A 20,607-nucleotide genomic window follows, 5' to 3' on the forward strand; every position below is an offset into this window, starting at 1 on the left:
CTCCTGTCTGAGTGACAGTGTCCTGTTCCATTAGGGAAAGTTTAGAATTTGTTTTCTATTTAGCAAACTTGGATTATTTGGCCTATAATAACAAGCATTTATCTTCAGACACACAGACACCGAATGTTCAGCAGAAGGAAGGGAGCTACTCAAAAGAGCGTGGATGCTGCCGTCTGCAGCCGATGGAGGGCAGTGAAAGGGTTTGCATTTGCTTTGAAGTACAAGCTTACAGACGCCGCCGGGTGTCTGGGCACATGCCTGTGTGTAGTTGGAAGTTTTCTGTCAGCTCCTGCAGCTCCTTATGAAAGAACTCTGAGCATTCAGTTCAGGGACTCAGTCTGGGCTACCTGAGACCTTGTCCCCAAAGTTTAAAAAAAAAAAAACAGCAGCAAACAGACAAACAGAATTGGGGGATATTGGCATGAAAATCAATCTTTTGACCCAAGAATGTGGTTTAAAGTTCTGATAATAACATTTATTAGGTACTATATTGATTCTTTTCTAATCCAAGTTTTAGGTTTAAAGTTAAGTAAAAATTGAATTTTCTCTTACCACTTCTGATATATTTCAATGACTAATTTGTATAAGGTGATAAATATCTCATCAAATAACCTAGGCATTTTATGGTAACTAAAATATTAATGAGAAATTTTAATCCTGTTTTACTAGGATAGATAGTTTCTCAAAAGCATGTCTCTGTGTGCTCTTTACTGTCAGATAGCCTCCCTTTGTACCCATGCCACAGAGACGGAAGATAGATTGATTTTTGCAGGAGAGAGAATGCCTCACTCGTTACTCTTTCATCATCCCCTTTTTTCTTTTTGGCTTTTGAAGACAGGGCTTCTATTTAACAGTCCTGGCTGTCCTGGAACTCACTCTGTAGACCAGGCTGGTCCACAAATTCTCTGCACTTTACATATGAGAGAAAACAAAGTATTTGTCTTTATAAATCTTGCTTATTTCTCTTATGTGGTGATGTTGAGTTCTATCCATTTCTTCAAAAATGAAACCTTTTTTTTTTTTTTTTTTTTTTTACTGTGGCCAAATAAAACTCCATGGTGATTTTACCACATTTAGCTAGGCTGACTCCATATCTAATATGAATTTTGCAACAGTAAACATGAATGTTAAGTATCTGGGAATGCAAACTCAGCTTGCTTTGGGTGTGTACCTAAGAATGGTATAGCTAAGTCCTTTAATGGTATTCATGTTAATTTTTTGAAAAAAAAACCTCTACGCTGGTTTCTTAGTGACTATACAGTCACCAGCAGTGTGTAAGAGTGTGTGGTGTCGGCCGGGCACTCGGGAGGCAGAGGCAGGTGGATCTCTGTGAGTTTAAGGCCAGCCTGGTCTACAGAGTGAGTTCCAGGACAGCCTCCAAAACTACACAGAGAAACCCTGTCTCGAAAAACCAAAAACAAACAAACAAACAAACAAAAAATCAAAAAGAGTGTGTGGTGTTCTCTTCACCAGTGTTTGTTAATTGATTTCCGACTAAAGTGAGATACAATCTTGGTGTTTTGTTTGTGTGTGTGTGTGTGAGAGAGAGAGAGGGAGGGAGGGAGGGAGGGGTGTGTGTGTGTGAGAGGGAGGGGGGATGAGAGAGAGTGTGGTGTGTGGTGGTGCATGTGGAGGCAGTGGTCAAGCGTCTTCTGTCTTTCTTCCTCCCTTACCCCCCACACGCACCTTTTTTATTTATTTCTGACACAGGGTCTAACTGAACCTGGACTTGCCAAGTCAGCTAGATTGGACAAGCAAAGCAAGCCCTGGGCTCCTCCTGTCTACTCCCTCTCCCTCTCTTTGCCTCCCTCCCTCCCTCCCTCCCTCCCTCCCTCCCTCCCTCCCTCCCTCCCTCCCTCTCTCCTTCTCTCCCTCTCTTTCTCCTTCTCTCCCTCTCTCTCTCCTTCTTCTCTCTCTCTCTCTGTCTGTCTGTCTGTCTGTCTGTCTGTCTGTCTCTCCCCCCCCGTGGAGCAGTGTCCCCCACATCCTTTTATTTGCCCTTCCCAGGTGGCTAAGGAACTGGGATATATACTTGGGGCTGTTTGTATTTCTGTTTTTGAGGACTATCTGTTCATTGGATTGTTGGGTATTTTTGTTTCATTTTTAGCCCCTGTCTAGTATATAGTAGGCAAATACTTTTTTTCCTGTTATGTGATCTGTTATTTTTATGGTGTGGAAGCTTTTTAATTTCATGAAACCCATTAGTCAATTCTTGGCTATTATTTCCTGAGTATTGTTAATCTTTTTCAGAAAGTGCTTGCCTTTGCTTCTGTCTTGAAGTGTCTTATTTTTTTCCTCTAGCTGTTGTTAAGTTTCAAGTCTTATATTAAGGTCTTGGATCCATTTTGAACTTATTTTTGTGCAGGGTGAGAGATAGGGACCTCGTTTCATCTTTGAGTGTGTGGCGGTACACTTTTCCCAGAACCATTTGGGCATGTCTTTTTCCCAGGGCACTTCTGTCTTTTTTTCTGTTCATTGACACACTGTCTTTGTGCCTGTAACTGTGCTAGTTTTGTTACTGTGGTCCGAAGCATATTTTGTGATTTTAGAGTTGTTTTTCTGTTTCTGTGAATCATTTCATTAGATCCTTTAAACAATGAGATGATTCACAGAAACAGAAACACAACTCAAAGTTCATATGAAAGTTCAAAAAGATTCAAATAGGTAAAATACCCATAAGCAGAAAGTACGGTGGTGGAGGAGTCATACTGCTAAATCACAAAATATGCTTGAGACTGTAGTCACAAAATACACTTGAGACTGAAGTCACACATACACTTGAGACTGTAGTCACACATACACTTGAGACTGTAGTCACACATACACTTGAGACTGTAGTCACACATACACTTGACTGTAGTCACAAATACACTTGAGACTGTAGTCACACATACACTTGAGACTGTAGTCACACATACACTTGAGACTGTAGTCACACATACACTTGAGACTGTAGTCACACATACACTTGAGACTGTAGTCACACATACACTTGAGACTGTAGTCACAAATACACTTGAGACTGTAGTCACAAATACACTTGAGACTGTAGTCACAAAATACACTTGAGACTGTAGTCACAAAATACACTTGAGACTGTAGTCACAAAATACACTTGAGACTGTAGTCACAAATACACTTGAGACTGTAGTCACACATACACTTGAGACTGTAGTCACACATACACTTGAGACTGTAGTCACACATACACTTGAGACTGTAGTCACACATACACTTGAGACTGTAGTCACACATACACTTGAGACTGTAGTCACACATACACTTGAGACTGTAGTCACAAATACACTTGAGACTGTAGTCACAAAATACACTTGAGACTGTAGTCACACATACACTTGAGACTGTAGTCACACATACACTTGAGACTGTAGTCACAAAATACACTTGAGACTGTAGTCACACATACACTTGAGACTGTAGTGTCACATACACTTGAGACTGTAGTCACACATACACTTGAGACTGTAGTCACAAAATACACTTGAGACTGTAGTCACAAATACACTTGAGACTGTAGTCACAAATACACTTGAGACTGTAGTCACAAATACACTTGAGACTGTAGTCACAAAATACACTTGAGACTGTAGTCACACATACACTTGAGACTGTAGTCACAAAATACACTTGAGACTGTAGTCACAAATACACTTGAGACTGTAGTCACAAAATACACTTGAGACTGTAGTCACAAAATACACTTGAGACTGTAGTCACAAAATACACTTGAGACTGTAGTCACAAATACACTTGAGACTGTAGTCACAAATACACTTGAGACTGTAGTCACAAAATACACTTGAGACTGTAGTCACAAATACACTTGAGACTGTAGTCACAAAATACACTTGAGACTGTAGTCACAAATACACTTGAGACTGTAGTCACAAATACACTTGAGACTGTAGTCACACATAAACTTGAGACTGTAGTCACACATACACTTGAGACTGTAGTCACAAAATACACTTGAGACTGTAGTCACAAAATACACTTGAGACTGTAGTCACAAAATACACTTGAGACTGTAGTCACAAAATACACTTGAGACTGTAGTCACACATACACTTGAGACTGTAGTTACACATACACTTGAGACTGTAGTCACAAAATACACTTGAGACTGTAGTCACAAAATACACTTGAGACTGTAGTCACAAAATACACTTGAGACTGTAGTCACAAAATACACTTGAGACTGTAGTCACACATACACTTGAGACTGTAGTCACACATACACTTGAGACTGTAGTCACACATACACTTGAGACTGTAGTCACACATACACTTGAGACTGTAGTCACACATACACTTGAGACTGTAGTCACACATACACTTGAGACTGTAGTCACACATACACTTGAGACTGTAGTCACACATACACTTGAGACTGTAGTCACAAATACACTTGAGACTGTAGTCACAAAATACACTTGAGACTGTAGTCACAAATACACTTGAGACTAGTCACAAATACACTTGAGACTGTAGTCACACATACACTTGAGACTGTAGTGTCACATACACTTGAGACTGTAGTCACACATACACTTGAGACTGTAGTGTCACATACACTTGAGACTGTAGTCACACATACACTTGAGACTGTAGTCACAAAATACACTTGAGACTGTAGTCACAAATACACTTGAGACTGTAGTCACAAATACACTTGAGACTGTAGTCACAAAATACACTTGAGACTGTAGTCACAAATACACTTGAGACTGTAGTCACAAAATACACTTGAGACTGTAGTCACACATACACTTGAGACTGTAGTCACAAAATACACTTGAGACTGTAGTCACAAAATACACTTGAGACTGTAGTCACAAAATACACTTGAGACTGTAGTCACAAAATACACTTGAGACTGTAGTCACAAAATACACTTGAGACTGTAGTCACACATACACTTGAGACTGTAGTCACACATACACTTGAGACTGTAGTCACACATACACTTGAGACTGTAGTCACACATACACTTGAGACTGTAGTCACACATACACTTGAGACTGTAGTCACACATACACTTGAGACTGTAGTCACACATACACTTGAGACTGTAGTCACAAAATACACTTGAGACTGTAGTCACAAATACACTTGAGACTAGTCACAAAATACACTTGAGACTGTAGTCACACATACACTTGAGACTGTAGTGTCACATACACTTGAGACTGTAGTCACACATACACTTGAGACTGTAGTCACAAAATACACTTGAGACTGTAGTCACAAATACACTTGAGACTGTAGTCACAAATACACTTGAGACTGTAGTCACAAAATACACTTGAGACTGTAGTCACAAATACACTTGAGACTGTAGTCACAAAATACACTTGAGACTGTAGTCACACATACACTTGTGACTGTAGTCACACATACACTTGAGACTGTAGTCACACATACACTTGAGACTGTAGTCACAAAATACACTTGAGACTGTAGTCACAAAATACACTTGACTGTAGTCACAAAATACACTTGAGACTGTAGTCACAAATACACTTGAGACTGTAGTCACACATACACTTGAGACTGTAGTCACACATACACTTGAGACTGTAGTCACACATACACTTGAGACTGTAGTCACACATACACTTGAGACTGTAGTCACACATACACTTGAGACTGTAGTCACAAATACACTTGAGACTGTAGTCACACATACACTTGAGACTGTAGTCACACATACACTTGAGACTGTAGTGTCACATACACTTGAGACTGTAGTCACAAATACACTTGAGACTGTAGTCACAAAATACACTTGAGACTGTAGTCACAAATACACTTGAGACTGTAGTCACAAATACACTTGAGACTGTAGTCACAAAATACACTTGAGACTGTAGTCACACATACACTTGAGACTGTAGTCACAAAATACACTTGAGACTGTAGTCACACATACACTTGAGACTGTAGTCACACATACACTTGAGACTGTAGTCACACATACACTTGAGACTGTAGTCACACATACACTTGAGACTGTAGTCACACATACACTTGAGACTGTGCTAGTTTTGTTACTGTGGTCCGAAGCATATTTTGTGATTTTAGAGTTGTTTTTCTGTTTCTGTGAATCATTTCATTAGATCCTTTAAACAATGAGATGATTCACAGAAACAGAAACACAACTCAAAGTTCATATGAAAGTTCAAAAAGATTCAAATAGGTAAAATACCCATAAGCAGAAAGTACGGTGGTGGAGGAGTCATACTGCTAAATCACAAAATATGCTTGAGACTGTAGTCACAAAATACACTTGAGACTGAAGTCACACATACACTTGAGACTGTAGTCACATATACACTTGAGACTGTAGTCACACATACACTTGAGACTGTAGTCACAAAATACACTTGAGACTGTAGTCACAAAATACACTTGAGACTGTAGTCACACATACACTTGAGACTGTAGTCACACATACACTTGAGACTGTAGTCACACATACACTTGAGACTGTAGTCACACATACACTTGAGACTGTAGTCACACATACACTTGAGACTGTAGTCACAAAATACACTTGAGACTGTAGTCACAAATACACTTGAGACTGTAGTCACAAATACACTTGAGACTGTAGTCACAAATACACTTGAGACTGTAGTCACAAAATACACTTGAGACTGTAGTCACAAAATACACTTGAGACTGTAGTCACACATACACTTGAGACTGTAGTCACAAATACACTTGAGACTGTAGTCACAAATACACTTGAGACTGTAGTCACAAAATACACTTGAGACTGTAGTCACAAATACACTTGAGACTGTAGTCACACATACACTTGAGACTGTAGTCACAAATACACTTGAGACTGTAGTCACACATACACTTGAGACTGTAGTCACACATACACTTGAGACTGTAGTCACACATATACTTGAGACTGTAGTCACACATACACTTGAGACTGTAGTCACAAATTTTGTTCCCTAAGAAAGAACAGTTTAAGCCAGATGGCGGTGGCGCACGTCTTTAATTCCAATGTCTGGGAGGCAGAGGCAGTTGGATCTCTGAGTTCATGGCCAGCCTGGTGCACAGAGTGAGTTCCAGGACAGCTACACAGGGAAACCCTGTCTCAGGAAAATAAAACAACAGGAAGAAAAGGGTTTGTGTGCCTTGGTACTGGGGCTTCAGCAGCTTAGTATATTTAGAATTTAGAAAAAAGAATTTACTTGCTTATACACAAATTTAAAAGTTGATAAATAAAAATTCTACTGCAGTCTATAAACATGTTTTTCCAGTTGAAAATGTTTTTGACCATTACAACTGGCTGTGCATTTTATGGATATAATTTCTGATTATTTCCTGTTATGAGTAGGAAGGGAAACTAGTCCTGTTGCTTTTTGTAGACTTTGCTCTGACCAGACCTTCCTCCTTCTTTGAAATACTCATTCCATTGCCTGTAGGATGAGGTTTAAAAATTTAACCTAGTAGGTAAGGTCAAACTCTCTGCCCTCAGCATCTGCATGTTCTGACGACTTTTCTTGATAAGCTAGGCATGACCTAACCTGTCCTTTTAACCATATAAAACGTGTGTTAATTTTTGTGTTAAAACTTACATTGACATGTCTCGGCCCCTTCCAAGCTTATTAGTTGATGTTATGTTCATCGTTAAGTCATTTTTTGAACAAATTACCTGAAATGCTAACTGTTCAGATCTGAGAGAGCGGCAAGGTCCTCATGGAGGTTTTGTTCTAGTTGGGCAACGGCAGGAAGACAACTTAAAGTATGTAGGTAGAACTTTCTCTGTTCAGATGCTGCGAATGATAACACCGTGGTGTGTGATGGGAGTGTGGGAGCACCATGGTGGTGATGGGGTTGTTGTGGAAGAGTGTCCTTAACAGTGAAGGGTATGAAGGAACAGCCGTCAAGATTTTGTTGCGGAAGATGTCGTTAACAGTGAAGGGTATGAAGGAACAGCCGTTAAGATTTTGGAAGCGGAGTTGTTTGTTTGACTTGATTTCTGGAGCTGAGCCCAAGGGTCTTCTTCATGGTAGGCAAGTGCTCTCCCACTGACTGTGTTCCCGGCCTTTTCTGCACACACATCCATACACAGATTAAAAGTTAATTTTCGTGTTTGTTTTTTGAGACAGGGTTTCACTGTGTAGCCCTAGTTGTCGGAACTCGATTTGTAGACTGGGCTGGCCTCACATTTACAAAGATCCACCTGCTGAGTGCTGGGATTAAAGGCGTGTACCACCACTGCCTGGCTTAAAATTGTTTTTTTAAATGTTGAAGAAAATGCAGCACCTGGGTTGTAGCTCAGTGATACACTGTACACATACACAAGGCCTTGGTTCAGTCCCCAGCCCCTGCCCCCAAGTTAGTTATTATATATAAAGTTCTGCATTTTTATAATACCACATGAATTATATAGTTGTGTTATCTTCTATAATATTCTAACCATCTTGGAAAGGTACCAGAAGTTCAGGTAGCTTATTGTTAGCAGTCATGAGGTTTTTCACATTTTAGTAATACAAGGCTGAATATTTTTACAGTATAAACATTCTTTGTATTTATTTGTCTCATTTTGGATCTGGTGAAACTAGGACTGAACCTAGGAATAAACACTATCATTGAACTATATCCCTTCTTTGTTGTTTCAAAACTTTATTTTATATGCATGTATATTTATTTTACGTGTGTGCATGTTTATGTACTACGTGCATGATTGGTGCCTGCCAGGGAAGGGCATTATAATTTCTGGAATTGCATCTCTTTATAGGCAGAAATCTGTTCTGCCTGACCAGGCTGGCCTCCAACTCTGAGATCTGTCTGCCTCTGCCTCCCAAGTGCTGGGATTAAAAAGCATGCGCCACCACTGACACCACTGACTGGCTTGGTCATAATTTTTTTTAGGCTCAAATTTTTCAGACATGAATTTTGCATTCCTATTTAATAACACAAATGAAACTCCATGCATTTATGTGAGAGTGTTTGCACATGTTCTTGTAGGGATATCTGTGCATGTCTCCACCCTTGAAAAGCTGTAGTTGCATGTAAGTGACTGTGAGCTACCCAACGAGGGTCTCGGATCCAGATGTGACTGTGAGCTACCCAACAAGGGTCCCGGATCCAGTCCCCAGCTCTCATTATAGAGCAGCAAGTGATCCTAACCATTGAGCCATCTCCCTATCCACCCAGTGCTATTTTTAGTCCCTATATATGTGATGCAAATCATAACATTGAATATAGATGACAGGATATGTGTAACCTGGTAGGAACTCATTTCAGTGATCTGCATTGTGTTCAAACTTAGCAAAATAAATATATCATGATTGTTTAAGTTTTTAGAATTTTAAAGTAAAAAAATTAGATAAAATTCAGTCTTGAGGAAGCTGACTTAAAAAGGCTCTTGGGGAGGGTGACTGAGTTTTTTTGAATTGGCAGCATGATGACTGTAAAACTCTTTGGGCTTTTTATACTTGCACCATAGTAGGTCATAAACATATACTGGCTCCCTTTGAAACTTAGTCATTTGATGTGGAAGGAGGCCTTGGGGTCATTCTCCAGTAACCTTGTCACTGAATCACTGACTGACTTCAGGGTTAGTGCAAAGTTTTCACTACCAATTGATTTCTTAAGTAGTAGCTAAGTTACTCTTAACTCATAGCCTGAGGTCAAGAGTAACAGGCTTGTTTCATAGACTGTTAGAGAGTTATTTTGAGATGCTTTTAAAAAGCATTATTTTGCAAGACAGTTTTTCTTTCTGGAAGGTCAACCGTGGTATGAGAAATTCTGAATTTGTCATAGATGATGACTGTATAATGAGTCCTACAGAATGAGTGGTGCACTTCCAGTAATAAGATCTGAAAAGTCTTTGTAAAACCAAGCCTTTCATGAAAGATGTCTTAGGATAGAGTCAAGTTGATTCACGTGTTTCCTTTGTTCAATATGAGGGATTTTTCTAAATATGTTTAGGATTTCAGTATATAATTCCAATTACAGTTATAATGTGGTCAGTATGGAAGTTCAGATTTTCATGGAACAAGTATATACAGCATATTAGATATTTATATAAAGAAACTAAGGTACCCAAATCACAAAGGAAGAACAGAAATCCCTCTCATAATCTCACCTTCAAAAGAATAACCCTGTTTTGTTAGGTGTTACTCTTTTTAAGATTTAAATTTTATTTTATGTGTGTATTAGTGTGTGATTCTGTGCACACCAGTGCACAGCCAGTTGAGAGGCCAGGAGAGGGAGTCAGGTTCCCCGAGGCGGGATGTGGACAGCAGTGTTCTTCACACCACTCTCCAGCCCCCAGCTGTCTTCTGTATACACTGTCTTCGAAAGTGGATTGCCTCAAGAGTGCTACTTAGTACAAAGTAATACAAAGGTTATAGTAAATACACTGCATTTAGAACTCTAACTTTCAGTTTATTTTTAAAACCAGTAGATAAGGGCTAGGGGAAGGGATGTAGCTTCGTTTGTAGACGGCTTGGCTAGCAAGTAAGAAGCTCTGGGTTCAGGGTCTGGCCCGGTACACACCGTGGGTGGTGGCAGACGCCTTTCATCCCAACGCTTGGGGATGCAGAAGTTCAGGGACATCCTTACCTCTCTTCTGTGTGAGGCCATGCTTCTGTCTCAGAAATACTATTTTGAAATTTTTTCCTCCTTTAAAACCAGAGCTTAAATCAGACTTTTAAGCTAGAACTTATGTGAATCTTGCCCCTGTAACTCATAAATCAGTAAATGAAATGTGGAGTATGCAATAGGTTCTGTAGTAATTAACAGCATGCCTCCATCGTGCATATACTAAGTCCTGGTTTATGCTTGTTCTCGTTTTATAAAAGAAGAAATTTAATTACCGAGGGGTCAAGTGACTAGTTAGAGGGTAGAAGGAGCAAAAGCATTTAGCCCAGGCTGGAACTGTGAGGTCAGATGCAAGTCACTGTCATCATGGCTTTCCTGATAACTGTCCTAAATACAGTAGTAATTAGAGTTAATTTGGCGGACAAGTTGATGATTTGTAATGTTATGTTACTCATTTTGAATCATGGGGATGAAATCTAATTTACTGCCCCTCCCACCGCCAGTACCCGCATCCCGTGCTTGCACGCGGGGCTTTCCCCCTGCGGACTCCGGGTTCTGAGTGACCCCTAACGCCAGGCTCCTGGGGTGCGGAGGTAGATGTGGGGGCTCCCAGGAGGCGCGGCGTCCGGTGGGGCGGTGGGCTGCGGGGTGCGGTGTATGGGGCGGTGGGGCGTGGTGCGGTGCGGTGTATGGGGCGGGGTGCGGTGGGCTGCGGTGCGGTGCTTGGGGCGCGGTGGGGCGGGTCTCTGCCCTGCCGTGGAGCGGGTCAGAAGCGTGAAGCAGCTGTGTAATCCTCTGGATGCTGACCAGGGCGCTCCCCATTCCAGTCAGGAGCCCGCGGATTGGCTGGGCGCAGACACACGTGACCGACATGTGGCTGTATTGGCGCAGCCTGCCGGGGTGTCACTGGAGACAGAATGGAGGTGCTGCCCGGCTCGAAAATGGGGTAGGTGCGGGCGCTGCGGTGGCCCGGCTTGCTGCAGGGGGAGGGGGAGGTGGCTTCCCATGGACCGTCGTAAACCTTGACCTTCCTTGGCACAGGGTCCCCGCCACACGCCAAGCCCAGCAGGCAGGGGCGTCGTCCCCCTCCCCACCCCCACTGCAGCACGGGAGATGGATTTCCTGCGCTTCTGGTCCTGGGGTTTTGACAGCAGAGGAAGGGGGGAGGGGAGTGGTAGGGAGCCGGGAGAAAGCCGTTTTGTTTTTATAATGCCTGCTGGCCGTGGAGTGGAGAGCAGTATCTAAGGAAACAGTAGAGGACAACAAAGAATGGAGCACATTCATGGCGAGGAGCAAAAGCCCCAGCCCTTTGAAAGGCTGCGGTTCCTCCTGGGCCACAAGACGCGGGCGGTGGTAGCCAAGAGTGGGCACACGGAGCTGCCCTGATGGCTGGTGTGGGCTCTCGAGGAGAGGCCCCCGAGGACCGGAGAGAAAGACCCGGTCCTGCGGAGCCGGCCCGGGGACCGTTTGGTTGACGGGCGAAACCCTGCTCCGTAGTGACTGGCGCTCCTGCAGTCCACGGCGTGCAGGTGAAGTCGTGGGAGTAAGGTGGCAGGGATGGATGCCAGTGTCTTTGTTAGCGACAGAATGCGCTGGCAGTGGCTGGCCGCGGTGACTGCAGCAGGGCTTTGCTGTAGACAACTGCAGAGAGTAAGCACCCTGAGCAGCTGGGTAAATGCTCAGCAGCGCTCCATTCACGAGACGCCAGCTCAGAGCTGCACCCTGATCGGAGAAAACGTAGAGGATGGCCAGGTCGTGAATGCTTTGACAGTGGAGTGTGTCCAACACTTTGATTTTATATCACAAGATCTGCCAGGTGCTTTGATTTAACATAAATCCTATAGGAATCTTAATACATTATTTATGGAACTGGATTTCCCCTTTGTTAGTCTGGCTTTTATGCCATTAGATCATTCGAGAGCAAATCACTTTAGAATGTAAATTACTTTGTGAAAAATTACGGACAATAATTTTTTTATAGGCTTGATGCTTAAGGCCTACAGTAAGTATTTCTATTTCTCTTTTGTCACTTTTAAATGTAGCTTAATAAAACCTACAGAAAAATATTTTAGATATATCTCCATTTAGTGAGCATCCACAAGATATGCTCTCAGAGTAAAGTGTTTTAGTGACATTTACTTAGGTGTCTAAAGGTGTCATCTTCGGATTGACTCTTCGCCTTATTCCTGTGTGTGTCTGGCGACTTCCCCCTCTCCTGGCTCTGAACTAGACTGGCAGTAGCTTTGTGAAGCCCTCCAGGGCCCCGGTCCCTTTAGGTTGTTCATGTAGCTGTCCTAAGAGGATTTCCAATTTTGTCTTCAGTATTTTTTCAAAATAATAAAGAATTATACATGAGTAAATAATACTATGCAAACATTTTCATTGCAAATTGGAACAGTTTAATTCTTTTTTGTTTTGTTTTGCTCTTTGTTGTTATTGTAAGACAAAATCTCACTGTGTAGTCCAGGCTGGTTTCCAACTTGCTGTGTGCCCTAGAGTGGCTTCAAACGTAGGGTCCTCCCGCCTCAACCTTCCAAGGACTGGGGTTATAAGACTACACCAGTGTGCCAGGCCTAGCTTGAGTCCTAATATGTTAATTTTATGTGATTGTGGATGTCAGGATTAAAAATACTTGGGATAGCTTTTAAATCTGATAGAAACCATACCTAAGATTAAAGATGTCACAGTCAGTTGACAAGTGAAATTTAATAGCTAACATTATCTAATCCCTTGAATCCCAGTGTAGTTTTTGAATTTATAGAATTCTCATTTTTACTTAGTGGTCTCATTTAATCAACTAATGCATGTAACATTATTTTCGTTTTATGTGTTTCACAGTTCTCTTATTAGGATATGTGACATTATCCAAGGTCATCTGTTGTGTAAGGATAAGAGATTGTCCTTTATTTTACTTCTTCCTTTTTGGAGGGGGGTGACGGGTGTTGAGACAGGGTTTATCTGTGTAGCCCTGTCTGCCCTGGAACTCACTCTGTAGACCAGGCTGTCGAACTCACAGAGATCCACCTGCCTCTACCTCCCGAGTGCTGGGACTAAAGGTGTGTGCCACCACTACCCAACCCTTTTATTTTACTACTATAAAATTGCTATCGAGTGCCTTCATGTACAGCTTACAAAATAATATGTGACAAGTGATTTGAAAAGCAGTATCGCTCACGTGGACAAGAGCCCTATGCACACAACTGTGAGGTTTGGTTTTGTTTTGTTTTGTTGTACTATGTAGCCCTGGCTGTGCTGGAACTCACTCTGTAGACCAGCTGGACGAACTCTCAGAGACCCGCCTGCCTCTGCCTCCCGAGTGCTGCCCAGCCAGTTTTTAACTATAAGAATGCTTTATAAAAGATTTGATAACTTAAAAGTACATTATTTGCCGGGCGTTGGTGGCGCACACCTTTAATCCCAGCACTCGGGAGGCAGAGGCAGGCGGATCTCTGTGAGTTCGAGGCCAGGCTGGACCCACAGCCTCCAAAACAATACAGAGAAAGAGAAACCCTGTCTCGTAAAAACAAACAAACAAAAAAGTACATTATTTATTTTCTCAGAGAGAGAGAGAGAGAGAGAGAGAGAGAGAGAGAGTGTGTGTGTGTGTGTGTGTGTGTGTGTGTGTGTGTGTGTGTGTGTTGGTGCATGTTGCCAAGGAGCTCGTGTGGAGATCACATGACAACACATTGGACTTGACTCTCCTCCACCAAGTGTGTTCTAGGGATCAAACTCAGGCTATGAAGCTTGATGGCAAGTACCTTTACCCACTGAACGATCTTGGTGGTCCCACTAATTAGTATATATTTTTATTAATCTTACAGACATTCCTACAATATTAGATTACAGTATAAGTTATGTAAGAAATAGAAGACTAAATTAAGAAAAGATGGATCCCTTTACAGTATAACATTCAGTATTTCACTGAGCTTTTGTAAAAGGTCTTTAATATTATTTATTGTTAATTGCTATAGCTAGAATTATGTGACCTACTTATAAATTCATAAATTAAACATTCAAAGGTATATTTTATGAACTAAATCAAAGCTATTCATGACTTTAATTGGATGAATTACAGTGTAAATTTTTGTTTTACTATTTTTCTCTTTTACTGGTTTCACATACTGTAACTAATACTACACTTTCACGTGGTTAAACACTTTGCAATTCTAACCTCACTCTTCTGTAGGGAGGATGAGTCCAAGTGAAACCCGTCTACACAAGTACCAGAAATGTGATAGCGTTTGGTTTAGAGAGATGAGGGACACTTGAGGAAATACACTCAGTGCATACTTACTAGAGCGTGAGCCGCATGCCAACCTCAGACAGGCGTTGAAGAACCAAGTAAAGCCTGGGAACTCACCTCCATGAGACATATACTTAGCTGTGTGAAACTTTAACACAAGCTGGACTCTGATTGCTCTGGCTAGTCCTGGGCACTCTTTTAAAGACCTATACAGTCTGAAATGTTTTCTGATATGCCAGAAAGGAATGCATTGTGTTTTGAGATTCTGTACCCTGTTTTAAGACCTGCATGAAATCACAGTTAGCTTTTGGATATCTTGAAGGTTGAGTGGAATGGTTCCTATATCATTTAGTCCTAGCAGCCAGTTACAGATCTAGTTTTGTTTTAGACAAGGAAGGGCGCCCCATTGTTTTAGTAAGGTGATGTGTTATGTCGGGGGGGGGGGCTTTTCCTCTATTTCTACCTTCTAGTTTTGTTTTAGACAAGGAAGGGTGCCCCGTTGTTTTAGTAAGGTGATGTGTTATGTCGGGGGGGGGCCTTTCCTCTATTTCTACCTTCTAGTTTTGTTTTAGACAAGGAAGGGCGCCCCGTTGTTTTAGTAAGGTGATGTGTTATGTCGGGGGGGGGCTTTTCCTCTATTTCTACCTTCTAGTTTTGTTTTAGACAAGGAAGGGTGCCCCGTTGTTTTAGTAAGGTGATGTGTAATGTCGGGGGGGGCTTTTCCTCTATTTCTACCTTCTAGTTTTGTTTTAGACAAGGAAGGGTGCCCCGTTGTTTTAGTAAGGTGATGTGTAATGTCGGGGGGGCTTTTCCTCTATTTCTACCTTCTCCTTCCATTTGTCCTTCAAAGTGTGTGTCTTGCTTTTGCATTGCTGCAGATGGAACCCCACAGCCTTCACACTCCGTGAGCCTCTGCCATTGGGCCATAAGCATTTATTTCTGAGTGTCCAGTTCTGGGGGCTTGAATACATGGTGAACCCATAACCACCATCATCTCCAGAAATTTTTCATCTTTCCTTGTGGAAATTTGAGAACATAAAAGTCCCATTTCCCTTTCCCCTTGACACCTAGCAGTTAGCACACTACTTACTTTATTACCTCTATGCTATGAATTTACCTGTTGTAAGAATTTCATATACAAAGATTCATATATTTACCCTTTTGTGACTGGCTTAATTCATTTTTCATAATGTCTTCACGAATCATTTAAAGCATACCTTGTATCTTAGTTTCTCTGTTCTGGAAGACTGAGTAATTCCGATACATGCACACTACATTTTGCTCACTCATCTCAGAGTATGCTTCCATTTTGTCTTAGGAATTCTGTGATCTTGTGTGGCTGAGAATTGTTGTCTCTGCTCTCCCTTCCTTCGTGTGCTGCCAGAATGTTTTAACTTCTGCTGTTTTTAAGACCTAGCCATTGACTCTGTGGTGCTGACACAGCTGTTTAGTGACCCATGGTACCATTCACTCCGGTAGAGGCTGTAGGTTTTCTTTTTTCTGGATTCTACTCCTGCAAACCCTGCAGTGATGTGCGCTTGTTCACTGATTATCTTAGTTGTGTGTTATATATAACAAATCACACCAAAACTTAATAACTTGAAATGACATTGTGGCTTAAAATATAAGCACTTACTGTTTCAGAGTTTCCATGAAACAGGAATTCAGGAGCATCTTGTTTGTGTGAGAAACTCTGTTTTCTCAGGAAGCTACAGTTAAGATTTTGGTCATCTTGACAGTCATCAGGTCCTGACTAGAACTCAGGCTACTTCCAAGATGGCTCATTCACATAGCCTTAGTTTCCCAATGTCTGCTGGCGAACACTCTCAGTTGCTTATTTTATGGGTCTTCATGGAGCTGCTTAAATGTCTCCATGGCATGGCTGCTGGCTTTCCCTCAAGGAACAGCACAGGAAAGAAAAAAAAAAAAGGAAGCCATTATGGGCTAGTCTCAGACCCTGTACGCAGACTATCATTTCTGTTGTCTTATGTAGTTGGATTTTCTTGGTTTACCAGCCTGCAAATAATGACTTGGAGGCCTACTATTAATTATGAGAGCTTAGTCTTAGCTTAGGCTTTTCCCCAACTAGCTCTTAAAACTTCAATTAATCTGTTCCTATTAATCTGCATTCTATCATGTGGTTCAGGTACCTCTCCTCTGTACTGCATGCCCAGCCCATGCCTCACTGGAGTCTCTGCTCTCCTACACTACTCCTCTCCTCTCCTCCACAAGTCCCGCCTACCGTCTCTTGCCCAGCTATTGGCTCTTTATTAAACCAACCAGAGGGTGCCTGCTAAAGACCCATCTTCACAATGTACAAAATGATTATTCCACAACAGTCTTCCTTTACTAAGAGCTGCCAAGTCTAGCCTACAAAAAAATAAAAAAAGATGACTTAGCCTCTTATAAGAATAGGGTCAGAGAATTTGTGTAAACATTTGAAGGTCGTTTCATGGACCAAGAAGATGTCACTGTAATTTAGCCCTAAGAGAAGTGGTCACCATATTGGCATTGCTTCCTGTTAACTGTTGTAAAAAATTATCACAAATTTCGTGGGTGGCTTGGGTTTGTTAGCTGTTGGGTTTTGTTGGTTGGTTGAGTTTTGAGAAAGGGTCTTGTATAACCCAAGTTAGCCTTGAACTCTATATGTAACTGAGGATGACTTTGATCTGTTACTGATCTTCTGCCTGTACTGCTGGGATCATGGTTGTACACTTGGTTTTATGTGGTGCTGGGACCAAATCCAGGGCTTTGTGCATGCTAGGCAAGCACTCTACCTACTGAGCTACATCCCTAGCCCCCTTCGTGATTAAAGCAGAAATGTACTGTTGCCCATTCTTGGAAGTCAGAAGATGGAGTGGTGTTCACTGGCCCGAAGTGGAAAACTCGTCAGAAACACTGCCTTTCCTAAGGCTGTAGGGAGGGAGGCTCTGTTTCTTTGCCTTTTCCCAGCTTGTAGGTGCCTCCTTCATTCCGGCTTCACTTTACTGCAGCGTAGTTAACTTCCCCTCCGCTGTCACACACCCTTTTCTCACCAGCCCCTTTCTTCATTCTAAGAGCCTGCATGGTAGCATTGGTTCTGCCCACATAATTCAGGGAAGTCTGCTTCCCCGGGCCTGACTGAAGTAATGCATCTATGCATTTGGGAGATTAGGGCACAGACAACTCTCTGGGCTTGTAATTTTGTTTGTCATAAGTATACTAAAACAGTTTGTTTTTTAATTTTTTCTGAAGCATTTTGAAAATAATTCTTTTGTGAATAGCTATTACTTTTGAAGTAAGACTATAATTTTCATTTAAGGTATAATTGGAGAGTATTGAAATAGGTGTTTTTTACTGTTTTTAGATACTGGCTTTGTTATCAGTTAAATGTTTATCTGTGCATTAGCTACTTAGGACATAGTCTATGATTGAAACTGAGAAGAGAGGTCACTCTACACCTTCAGACTTGTAACACCTTCTGTGGACTTTCCAGTCAACGCTGGCCTCCTTACACAATCTCATCACAAGCCACAGTGGTGTTTTATCTTTCTCTCCCTGGTCTCCTTGGCTCTTTCATACTGTATTTAGCTATATTAGATGGTCATGTGTTCCCTATATATATGTTGCTTTTTCACTTCTGAATTTTGACCATGGTATTCCTGTTATTGAACTCAGGGGTCACAGCCTAAGTCCCAAGTCAGGTGTGGTCATCATCCTTAGCCAATTGAAATAGCCAAATTAAAAGTGGGACGCAAAAGATTTATTCAGTGTCACATTGGGAAGAGAGACAAAGATACAGTTACCTACTTGTGTGGTGTGTACGTGCGTGCGCGCGCACACACACCCCAATCTATCTTCTCTGTCCTGAAGTGAGACTAAAGGTAAAAGAGTGGACCAATATGCACATCTTAATTTGTCAGTCCAGGTCAAGATGTGAGACCAGCACCATCCCAGATGACATGTCCTTGTCTGGACTTCAGTCTTATCCTGCAAAGTAATCTGGAAGGCTCTTACAGCTGTGTGAATCTCTCTCCAGGAGACAAGTTGCTTTCTGGCTGAGGCCTTTTCCTTCTCCCAGCATGAGGTTCTTGGGGAATTTTCTGTTTGAGTGTTCCTGTGTAATAGTATAGTCAAATCGAAAGACACAGCTATCCCTTTGGAATGTCTTCATCCTCACGGATGAAAGGGTTCCCCCCCTTTCCCGGGACTCTGTCCTCACGTTTGTGTTAGCATCTGCAGTGGACAGAAGCAGTGCCCACAGAGCCAGGAGCGTGCAAGGCGGCGCACAAGCCTGATGGCTGTGTGGTGATCTTGTTTGTCCTTTTTCCAGGAGTGCCACCCCCAAGTCACTTCAGAACAAGTAACACATTAGCTTACCTGAACCACTGTTACTTTTCCCAGAGCTGTTGTAACAAAGTACCACAAACTGCTGGTGGTTTACAATATTATAAATCTGTGACTCTGCTGTTCTTGAAGCTAGAAGCCGGAAGCCAGTATGTTTGCAAGATTGATTCTTTCTGAAGACTCCAAGGTAGAACCTCTTCTTTCTTTCTTAGTTTTTGATGCTTGTAGAGATCTCACTTTTCCATTGTCACATTCCTGCTCTGTGTCCTTGTCTGTGTTTATTCACTTGGCCGTGAATTCCACCAGTCAGTGATTCAGGTCCCCTTTAATATGGTATCTTAGCTTTATTACTAATGCGGAGACTCTGTCAACAAAAGGTTTACAGGTACCTGTGCCTCAAACACACTCGAATCCATGGTTGGAAACAAATTCAGAACACACAAAAGATCATTTGAACAACACCAGGGACAGTTCCGCAAGGTGATTTTTGTTCTTCAAGAAAGGCAGGCACCCAAACCAAAACTCAGCTAGCCAGTGTACTCTGAGAATTATAAATAGCGTCTGCGTTTCATCCCTGACTTAGATGGGGACTTCAACTCACCCCGTTGGCGGGAGCTTGCTTTTCAATCTGACACAGTTGGTGCTACTGCCCAAAATGGAAGGGGACCACACTTCTGGGACTGTTTTCTATAGAAAAGAAAAGTTTCTTATATCAGTATTTGTTGGCTCCATTATGTAGCCACAGAGAGGGATCCACTATCTTAATCTGTAATGGAAGGTTATCTTTCATTTTTCTCTGAGTCTGTCTTGTTTTCTGTTTGCTCCTGTAATTGCTAGTGCATATCATTTCTGTATGAAGTAGCAACAAAATAGTTTTATGAAGTTGGGGTCACCACAACATGAGGAAGGGTTGCTGCATTGGGAAGGTTGAGAACCACACTGGTCTAGTGAGCGAGGAAATCATGAATTTTCTGGAAATAAAAACGGCACTTACCTACTAAGACCTGTAGACCATTATCAGGGCTGTAGCCAAAGGAAGTTGGTAGGCACCCTTTACAGTTCTGTTGTTAAGGAAACCAATGTAAGAAATATGTTAATTAAAAGGAAAGAGATGTTCATACCTTTAATCCCAGGATTCGGGAGGCAGAAGCAGGCGGATCTCTGTGAGTTCAAAGTCAGCCTGGTCTACAGAGCATGTTCCAAGATAGCCAGAGTTACACAGAGAAACCCTGTCTCAAAAAACTGGGGTGGCGGGAGAGAAAGAAAGAAAACAATAGAAAATACTAGGCAATAATTAGTAAAAGACGCTTGACACCAAAAGTTGAATTTTGGTAAAGAATGAAATATATGAAACCCTATAAATTTTAAAGGGACAAAAGATGAGGCAAACGTGAATAGAAAAGAAGACGAATTTTAAAATGAGAGAATGCATATACTGT

General features: G+C 41.8%; 1 protein-coding gene across 14 annotated transcripts in view; it reads left to right on the plus strand.

Annotated features, from left to right (window-relative positions):
- Positions 1-20,607, plus strand: part of Apc (APC regulator of WNT signaling pathway) — a 113,529-nt gene that overhangs the window by 29,119 nt on the left and 63,803 nt on the right. For 3 of the 14 annotated variants that reach the window (XM_021234518.2, XM_013123995.3, XM_005065296.4), the window contains exon 1: positions 11,422-11,545. The exons of 9 other annotated variants lie outside the window; for them this stretch is intronic. Coding sequence is in view for 1 of the 5 variants with exons in the window: in XM_040758057.1 (XP_040613991.1) it covers positions 11,471-11,545 (75 nt within the window). In the remaining 4 variants the exon portion in view is untranslated. Of the gene's footprint in view, positions 1-11,421; positions 11,546-20,607 lie in introns of those variants that run through there. 2 more of the 14 variants (XM_013124005.3, XM_040758057.1) reach the window with 2 other exon arrangements.

This window comes from Mesocricetus auratus, unplaced genomic scaffold (assembly GCF_017639785.1).
Source record: "Mesocricetus auratus isolate SY011 unplaced genomic scaffold, BCM_Maur_2.0 Super-Scaffold_100015, whole genome shotgun sequence".
NCBI lineage: Eukaryota > Metazoa > Chordata > Mammalia > Rodentia > Cricetidae > Mesocricetus > Mesocricetus auratus.